General features: G+C 34.3%; 1 protein-coding gene across 1 annotated transcript in view; it reads left to right on the forward strand.

Moving 5' to 3' along the window:
• LOC149832686 (dolichyl-diphosphooligosaccharide--protein glycosyltransferase subunit 1A-like) overlaps positions 1–10,416 on the forward strand; it is a 71,358-nt gene extending 60,942 nt beyond the window's left edge. Inside the window, exons 8-10 of the mRNA XM_090014651.1 lie at positions 1,435–1,593; positions 3,481–3,705; positions 10,019–10,416. Of these exons, the coding sequence (XP_089870777.1) occupies positions 1,435–1,593; positions 3,481–3,705; positions 10,019–10,210 (576 nt within the window). The 3' untranslated portion in view covers positions 10,211–10,416. The remainder of the gene's footprint in view (positions 1–1,434; positions 1,594–3,480; positions 3,706–10,018) is intronic.
• The last annotated feature ends 208 nt before the right edge of the window (positions 10,417–10,624 follow it).

A 10,624-nucleotide genomic window follows, 5' to 3' on the forward strand; every position in this document is an offset into this window, starting at 1 on the left:
ATATTTTTCTCAAATTTTTAAACTTCCAAGATTTTTCCGAGATTTATCAACTTTTGAAATTCTCTCCGAGAAAATACAGGTGACTATGTATTCTAAATATCCTGCTATTTGCTAAACTGTGATGGCAATCACCTTCAAATTTATCAAAGTTTAGCATTTCCGCAGCTACGATAAATGACCAGCAAGGTCAATGACGGTGAGTATCAACATTGGTTCTCACTGTAACATTAACATTGCCAATGGATAAAGAGCTTCAATAGGTCTCCAAGTATATGCGGTAAATAGGAAAGTAGAGGAAAACTTGGAGACAAAATGACTTCATATATTGCTATTGAATGAAGGGGCTCACAAAACCAAAATACAAGAGCTAAAGATGATAATAGAATCTACCTATAAACCAGTCACCAGTATCGGTCTTGCGATAATATTGTCAAAGTTTGGTCTCAGGAAAATTTGACAATGAGGAGGTTCTATTAGGAGCATCTTGTGGATTTATATTAAAAAAATTAAAAATAAAAAAACATAAAGAAACCATTCTATGCAATTGCAATATTTTTGTTCTGTTTTTTTTCAATACGTTGTGATATTTTTAGTCTGTTATAAAAAAATAAAAGAACATATGAAATTAGCAGAGAGACAAATGCCCTGATGAAACTGCTCAAGCTACATACTTGTGTGCGTGCATGCACATGTATGCTACATACAAACACTAGCCAAAAGGAAGTTGTTTGGTTATCTTGAATTTCAAAATATAAGCTTCAGTATTTTATCTTTTCAATGTGTGTTAGCTAAGTCAACTATGATGTAATCTTTTGTCTTTCCTCAAGAAAAGCTTTTACTTTACAGTAAAATGGCAAAAAGGAACCCCTTAAGATCAGGATAAACAACAGATGGTTAAGTGGCATCATAACCAAAAACGTTTGTTGTTATCATTTATAAAATTCTTATAAGGTAAATGGATTTTGCCAAACTACTCTGACATCAACTCTCTTTCTCTCTCTCGTGCACACATGCAAGCATGAAAATTGACACATGCACACAAATGCATTTACAACCAAATACGTCAAGTTATCACACATAACACTGGGAACTAGTTAAGAGCTATATGATAATATAAAAGTTACGGCAATGGCTGATCCATTTTATGTCCTATTCTCTAGGCATGATTGTGCAATCGATTCAAAACAAATCCTCTGATTCTGCATGAAATATCAGAGTACCTTTTTGTACACTTTTGGAAGAAATTAAAGCCATTTATGATAATCAATTCAATTCTAGGATTCACTGTCAATTAAATGATGGTTCAGATGCAAGAACACATTGTAGTTATGTGTATCCTGTCAAACTGTCCGTCAGATGTTGAAGCATCCAAATCGATGTCTTGTTGAACTAAATAATGCTTCCATATAATGTGATTTTCCTCTTTTCTTTCAGGTTTATTACAAATTCGACAGCCTATCGATGCTGCAGGAGCCAATGATGCTGATTTCTGGATTTTTCCTCTTTTTTGTCACTTGCATTGTGTTCAATCACACAGATATATCAATCTCAAAGTCATCTGCTGCATATATTGCAAAACTGCAATGGGATGAGGTAATTAAATTATGAAATCAAATTTTTAATGCGATGGCCTCATTGACATTGCCTCTTCAAATTAGCATTTGTTTATGCAGTAAAGGAAAATTTGAAAAATGAACAGTGTGGTTTCTATTGTTTGAGGCATTCATCCTTTTCTTTGAGAAACTATTCATGTGAATAGAAATTCACTCATCTGATGGACTTGAAAAATTTCTGCTGAAAAGCTGAATGAACTAGGTCAAATGAAAGGCATCAACAAATATCGTTATCCTAAGTTTATGAAATATTAATGCATGAAATCAACAGACCTTGATATCCAAAGTCTGCATTTTTTAAGTTAATACTCCAAAAGTTTTTATTGCATCTTCTAGTAGAAGCTTCATCTTTTTCAAAACATTGGCAAGAAAACTTGTTTTTCTTGATGGGGAAAATTTAGAGCATGAATATTTACATTTAGAAAAAATACACTTCAAAAAACTCTAATGTCGATCGAATTTGGTCAGATCTTGGGTTTGGATCATGTCATGTCTTCGGATTCAAACCCATAGTTCCTATTACCCTAACTTGATTTCCAAGGAAAAACTCGTATAAATGTCCAATTTTTTGTTTCTTTGTATAAAACTAAAACCAAGAAACCCTTTGAAAAGCTGCTTACACGTGAGAGATACATGATCCAAAATCCATTTTCTACTAAACAAATATAGATCACATCTGTAGGGTCTGATATACAAAAGAATACAAAAGGTAGGAAAAAATGGTTATTCCCATAGGATCGGTTTGTCCATAACTTTAAGTCATAATCTCTCATTTTTTTACTCTGAAGTATCAGGGGATGTTCCTAAGGGAGTGGAACATGTTATTGTAGTAAGGCATGCACACAACACACACATGTAGATATGCATGTATGAGTCGCTAATTGTTTTGGAGAATTTAAGTCCAGTTTTTCACTTGGGAACACAATATGAGAAAACACAAAAGGAAAACAAAGAAAAAGTTTGTAGTGTTATTTGTGGGAATCTATGTCACACGGACTCGGCTCCAAGGTCGCCGCACCCGCGTCGACACGCACCGACACGGGTGCGGCTCGGACTCGGTCAACCCGACCCTGGGTGCGGTCAACGCACCCAGGGTCATTTTGGTCCATTTTTTGGAATTTTTTTTTTGAATTTTTTTTTTTAAATTTTCTGGGCTACAGCTGTAAGGAAAAAACCCATCACAACTAAAAAACCTGTACACTTTCAAGTTTTAAGTACAGAATGGGCACAACTCAAGTTTTTGTGGTTTTTTCCTGTATGAAGAAAGTGAATTATTAATTTATTACAGTGTATGAAGAAAGTGCCCAAAAGTGAATTATTCCTGTATGAAGAAAGTGTACAGAATGCCTTCACAACTCATCACCTGTCCCCTAATGGGCACAACTTTGACCGAGTCTTATATACATATATATTTTATTTATTTTTTAATATATATATAGCCGAGTCCCCGTGTCCAAAATTTTTGAAATTGCGCCGCACCCGTGTCGCACCCGCACCCGCACCCATGTGACATAGGTGGGAATATATAAAATAAGAAAACGTAGCATATATAAAAGGGGGAATTAAAGATAATTTCATTTTAAAAAGGAAAAATAACGTCTTATTTTCACAATTATATCAAGCTGGTAGCTTCAAACTATCATGATCAAATAAATTTAACAATAGTTTTTATTTAGATACCACTGTGTGCGTGTGAGTGCACATTTCCACCTAATAAAGCATAATTTTGCAATCATTATATTGTTCTTAATTTTGCTTGTAAGTTTGAATTCTCTGTTTTTGTAAATTGACATTCGAGTGTATAGATAAAGGCCATGATTTACCAACACATAGATCTCCTTCATATTGAATTTTGGTCTTAAATTAGGTGCAAGCAGCTCTTCAGAATGTGCAGAATGTTCTCAGCCGTTGTATAGCTGTTGACCAAAAGCTTGAGGCTTCATTGCATGAACTATCCAGGACAGGGGATGTTCAAGCTTGTAAAACTGCTCGAAAGACGGCTGATGGATTGCTCAAGGAACTATTGAAGGAGTTGAAACCTACACTTGCATTCTTGAAATCGTCAGCACAGGCTACACAAATATGGCCAAAGGTTCGAAACCTTGTTTTTGTTTTTCTTTTTTAGCTTACCATGTTCTGTGTCTGATACACTTACAATTTGTCTTCTTTTACTCAAGGAAAATGGCTAGAGTTTTTTAGAGAAATTTTTTGTAAATCAAATCCAATAAAATGGATGACCCTGACATGGGTATATTTGTGCAGTTGTGCTTGTAAGTGTAATGAAGTATGCAGAATTACAAGGATAAGGTGCAAAAGCACCAAACAAGTCCAAGCACAAAAGTGCATAAGCAAGAAGTCCATGATGGGACAATACAAAATGCCTCAAAAGGGAAACACCAACAAGTAAAAGAATAAAAATATTATTGAAGAGGTGCTTGGAAAGCCATGAAAGAAATAGGGGGAACACACCCCTATTTATATACAACATAAGAGAGGGGAGGCCATTGGGAGCTCCCCTCGTAGAGTCGTTGGGGAGCTCCCAACGGTCATATTTTATGACCGTTGGGGCCCTAATGACTATATGAGTGGGGCCCCTAATGGCAAATAAAATAGAAATAAAAAAAGAAAATAAACTAAGAAAAATAGAAAAAACTAGAATATAGTTGTTTCTAGAAAACAACTATAATTACATGTGAAAAGACAAAAATGCTCTATCAGGCAAACTAATACAATATATATATATATATATATATATATATATATATATATATATATATATATATATATATATATATATATATTAACACTTCCACTCAAACTTAGGAAAAATAACCGAAAGTTTGCTAAGGAAAAAAGTAAATCGAAGAGCAGAAAGAGCTTTTGTAAAGAAATCCACCAACTGGTACTCGAATGTGACATATGACAACACAATAGTTCTTTTCAGATATTCATCACGTACATAATGACAATCCATCTTGATATTTTTAGTTCGCTCATAGAAGGTGTGGTTGCTTGCGATGTAAATTGCATTCTTATTGTCGTAGCACATCTTCGAAGGGGTTGAGATAATTATTCTCATAGACTTCAAAGCCATACAAGCTCCATGGTTGTTGTAGCCATTGCACGGTATTCAACTTAAGTTGAGGATTATGATACTTTATGCTACTTCTTGCGTCTTCATGAAATCATAGTCATCTAAAAATACACAAAAACCGGTAGTTGAGACTCTATCTTTGGGATTTCTACCTTAATCAGCATCAGTATAGCCATGTAAATCAAATGAAGAAGATGAGGATAGAAAACCCCCTTAGTTATAGTATTTTTGATGTATCTGACAATTATCAAGACAACACTCATGTGCAGAGTGGTAGGAGCATGCTAAAACTAACTGACAGAGTGAATTGCATGAGCTATGTCTGGTCGAGTGATGGATAAGTATGTGAGTGACCCAACAAGTTGGCGGTAAAGAGTAGGATCTTCAAGTAGAGTCTCATCTTCCAGCCTTAATTTAGCATTAATTACTTCTAGGGTTTATATTTTCTTATCATCTGTAATACCAGACTTTGTACAAATATCAATAGCAAGTTTCATTTGAGAAAGGATGTACTCGCTGGGAGAGTGCACAACTTCAATACCTAAGAAATATCTTAAAAACCTTAATCAAACATATCAATTTTTTTTTAAATATTTTTAATATCACTTATTCCTTGTTTGTCACTTCCAGTGATAATCATATCATCTACGTAAAGTAGAAGAATAACAACCATAGAACCTGTACTTTTAACAAAAAGAGCTGTGTCAGTAAAGCATGAATGAAAACCCAGATGAGTCATTACATTACTAAATTTATCATGCCAAGCTTTAAGAGCTTGTTTTATACCATATAAAGGCTTTTTAAGTTTAAGAATTTTACCATTTTCAATACAAAACCTCGACAGAAGATTCATGTAAACTTCTTCATTTAATTCACCATTTGGAAAAGTATTTTTATATTTAATTGGTAGATGGACTATTTTTTAATAGATGCAATGGCTATGAGGGTCCTAACATTAATCATTCTAGCTACCAGGGCAAGTGTTTATTCATAATCAATACCATATTCTTAAGAAGACCCATCACTTTTGGTTTTAACCTTAAAAACCCATTTACATCCTATAGATTTCTTTCTTATGGGTAATGAAGTTATTTTTCATGTTTTAGCTTTTTCAAGAGCTTTAAGTTCTATATTCATAGCTTCAACACATTGTGGAAGATTTTTGGGTTCATTATAGTGTTATGGTTCATGATAGGACTGTAATGCTATTAGACATGACCTATATTTTGGTGTTAATGTGTCATAAGATACAAACCTACTTGGTGCGTTGGAGATACGATTGGATCTTCTAAGTGAGGTTTCTTCTAACGATGAATTTTGAGAATATTTTTCTAAAGAATTTAAAGGATTCCTTTGTTCACGTTGGGTATAAATTTGAATAAGTTTATCAACAATATCATTATTTATAGATGATTCCTCGTTCTCATTAATTGAATGCACATTATCATCACCATTTTCATTGTCATTTGAGGGATTATCCCCGATGTCATTCAAAGAATCATCACAAGAATTCAACCCTTCTTGTGGCAAGAGATGAAATAGAAAGGTATAATCGATTTCATTGTTTTTCTTGGTTCTCTCAAAACCATTTTTCATTTTCCAAAAAAGGTTACATCTTTAGAAACATATAGTTTGTTACTCTTAGGATCAAAACATCTATATCCTTTTTGGTTCTCTCCATAACCCATGAATGCATATTCATTGGCTTTTAGAGACAATTTATCTCTTTTATGCAAAAGCACAAAACACCTACAACAAAAAATTCGCAACCACTTGAAATCGGATGTTCTTTCAAATAATTTTTCATAAGGAGATGTGTTTTGCAAGGATGATGAGGCCATTCTATTTATCAAATAAGTTAATGTTAGAGTGGCCTCAGCCCAAAAGTTTTTTTGAATATTTTAGAAATAAGTGGTGCCCTAGTTGTTTCTAAAATATGTCTATGTTTTCTTTCGGCTAATCCATTTTGTTGGAGAGTTCTAGGACATGACTTTTGGTGACAAATCCCGTTTAATTCTTGATAATTTTGAAACTCATTTGATAAGTATTCACCACCCGAATCAGATTTAAGAATAGAGATGTTGCTTCGAAATTGATTTTTGACAATCATATGAAATTCTTTAAAGAAAGATAATACATCATATTTGAAATTAAGAAAGTATATCCATACATATCTAGTGAAATCATCAATAAAGGTAATATAATATGAATATCCTCCTTTTGATATGACAGAAGGTCCCCAAACATCTGAATGGACTAATTCAAAAGGTCTCTTAAAGACAAAGGTTCTATTAGGAAAAAGAGTGAATTTCATCTTTTCAAAGAGACAATCCTTGCAAACTAATTTTTTTTCATTGCAATTTTTTTTTTCAAAAGGAAGAAGAGACATCTTTGAGAAGCTTGAGTGTCCAAGTCTTTTATGCCAAGTTTCAATATATTTATCTTGGATATAATTATAAAAAAAATTTAGAGGAAGGTTTAGATAGTTCATGAAGTAGAGATCTCCTTTCCTATGGCTTTGCCCAATCTGCTTCCCGGACCGGAGATCCTGTACGGAGCAACCCTTAGATGAAAAGGAGATTTCACATCTTTGATCGAAAATTTATGAAATAGAAAGAAGGTTTAAACTCAGTTGAGGAACAACCCTTACTTTTGACGCAAAAAAATGTTTAGAGGAATTTAAGGTTCCAACACTTTTAATTTGCAAAGATGTTCCATTCGCCGTTGAAATATAAGAGGTTTTTGAATTAGTAGATAAATTGGATAAACCATTCTTATGAGGTGTCATATGAAAGGAGGCTCCAGAATCAAGGATCCAAGAAGACATACCTGAAGGAGAAGATGAGGCTATCACGACACTCGATATAGATGGAGTTTTGAGTAACATTTGAAGTGCCTCCAATAATTGAGCAAGAAAAAAAAAATCTTTTCCTTTGATTGGTTCTTCCTTCGTTGGTGTGGTTTCTTCAATGGAAGCTACTTTGTTCTTAGGGGTATTATATAACTTCGGATAATTAGGTTGTATATGACCCTGTTCATGGGAATGATGACAAATAGCCTTCTTGTAGACTCCATTATAGCTATTTTGTCTCCCAAAGTGTGGAGGCTTGTAGGTTTTAAATGATTGTCGGGCTTATACACGGCTAACACTTCATCTCTTCCTTTTATCATGCCAAGACGAGTCTCTTCTTGGCATATTTTGGCAACGACATCCTTCAAAGGAAGAGGCTTAGATCTATGAAGAAGAGAATATCTAACTTGTTCATATTCGGGCCTAAGCCCATATAAGAATTGAAAAAATGATCTTTTTTCATTTGCCCTCTTTTTAGTTCAACATCTTCACTAACAACCCACTTGGGTTCAAGAAAAGATAATTCATCCCATAAGGAACTAAGAATGCTAAAGTAATCACAGACACTCATGTCTCCTTGTTTGATGATATATATTTTTTCTTAAAGAAAGTATTTCCTTGCAAGATCTTTTTGTGTATACGTACCTTTTATAAAAAACCATGTCTTGTTTGCCTTGCGGAATTTAGCGATGTTGACACGTATCCTGAGCTCAACATTATTCATAAACCATGTTAGAATTTTGACATGTTTACTTTCCCAATCTTCTATCTTGGATTGATGGTCCTCAATAGCTTTTATGCGAGCATTTCCTTTTAAGGCTTTTTCTTGCCCTCCTTTATCTTAGTGAGTTTGAGTTGAGGTTCCAGAATAGAGCCCATCACATATCTCCAAAGCTTCTTGCCTTTAAGGTTATTTTTTATGGCGGATGCCTATGTAATTGGTATCATTCAACTTGAAAGAGAGATCAATCTTTTGCTCATTCTCCATTGAGGCTTAAAGAGAAGAGAGGAGTATGGAAGAACTCCTCCACTTGAGTTGCCGCAAGCACGTCGATCCCCGAATCACAATTTTTCAATGGTCACTCTCCAAAAGCTGATACCATGTAATGAAGTATGTGGAATTACAAGGATAAGGTGCAAAAGCACCAAACAAATCCAATAGTGGACAATTACAAAAGCACAATAGGCACAAAAGTGTATAAGAAAGAAAGTCTACGATAAGACAATACAAAAAAACCTTAAAAGAGCAACACCAACAAGTAAAAGAATAAAAATATTATTGAAGAGGTGCTTGGAAAGCCATGAAAGAAATAGGAGGAACACACCCCTATTTATATACAACATAAGAGAGGGGAGGCCATTGGGAGCTCCCCTCATAGAGTCGTTGGGGAGCTTGGGGCCCCAACGACTCTATGAGTGGGGCCCCTAATGACAAATAAAATAGAAATAAACTAAGAAAAAATAGGAAAAACTAGAATATAGTTGTTTCTAGAAAACAACTATAATTACATGTGAAAAGGCAAAAATGCCCTTATCGGGCAAACCAATACTATATATATATATATATATATATATATATATATATATATATATATATATATATATATATATATATATATATATAAAGAGTAAGGTTGCTCGTAGTATTGATGCATGTAGTGTTGTTTAATTCATGTACTATGATACATTTATGACTTTTCTTTTACTCATGGCAAATGGCTAGAGTTTTTAATAAGAAATTTTTGTAGAATCAAATCCAATGAAATGGGTGATCCTGACATGGATATATTTGTGTTTATAAGGTTGCTCGTAGTGTTGATTAATTCATCCATATTTTAGCAAAGAACCAATTAATATGATCTTATTTCTTCATCTTTTTCCCCATTCTTGTAGAAAGTATGTTTTTACAAAAGATCTTTCTCTGATTCTGGAGATTCCTCTTGTTCCATGTTTTTTTTCTTTGGTGTTCCTAAATAGATCCATGAAATAAGATGCTGGAGCAGAGGTAAGCTTCAGGATCCATCCTAGGCATCAGTTGCTTTCAGTTATCGGGATCACTTATACACACGCTTACCATCTGAATCCAATTCCCTGGTTTTCTTAGTAATAATCAGTCACATGCCCACTGCTGCTTGTGCATGATGATGCTTGTATGGGAGCGCAGTTATGTGCATTGTTTACATGAGCATTTTACTCCAATTTTGAGATGCATAATTAACCAAGTCTGTGATAGGACATGAGGAGCTGCATATTTTCATATATCTTGAAGATAGATGGCCCAAAGGATTGGACGGTCTTGCATGGTTATTTGTGATATTTGCATTACAACTCAATTGCAAACTATGTTTATTTGAAGAGTTGATTGACCTAATGGCTTGCTAACTCCTTCCGAGTTCATATATTAGGTCTTTGTGCAGGGATATTTTTTTCTATGTACTCTGTTTATAAATGCATTTGCAGGTGGAGGAGCTGGTTGCAAAGGAGAAAGAGAAGCAGGAGAAGCTTTTGATCAAGCATTCGACGGTCGTGGATGGCTATGAGAAGAAGTCCAGTGGACGAGATATCGCCAATCGTATCGTGGTTCACGACCAGAGGCTTGCTGTCTTGAACCAAGACGTTGATGAGCTTCTTGATGGTATTGATCAAATCTGAAAAACCCGTCAGCTTATCAAAATGGCAAGCAAACGAATTTTGTTAGCTTGTGCCTGTTAATTTTGTTACAGGGGGTCTGAACTTCAATGATATTTCTGCCGGATGTTTCTTCTGCTTAGGCATACGAGTGATGTATGTATACTTGCAACAAGATTTTCTTCTAGCAATTTTAAATTAATTTAAGATGTTAAAAGGCATTTGTACTATGTATTGGACTGCCATCTTTGATGTTTCATTGTGCTCCCTAACACGCTGGGTAATTCAATTCAGTCTCGGTTAAAAGAAACAGAAACCCTGTTACAGAAGTAAAGAAGTAAACAAATTTTTCATAATATTTTTTTTTTAACAGAGAAAGCTGAGGTTAGGCAGACGCCTACCAAGCATACAACCATACCATTGGGATTCGAACTTGCA

The sequence above is a fragment of the Nuphar pumila genome, chromosome 7 (genome assembly GCF_984573655.1).
Source record: "Nuphar pumila chromosome 7, dmNupPumi1.hap1.1, whole genome shotgun sequence".
Lineage (NCBI taxonomy): Eukaryota > Viridiplantae > Streptophyta > Magnoliopsida > Nymphaeales > Nymphaeaceae > Nuphar > Nuphar pumila.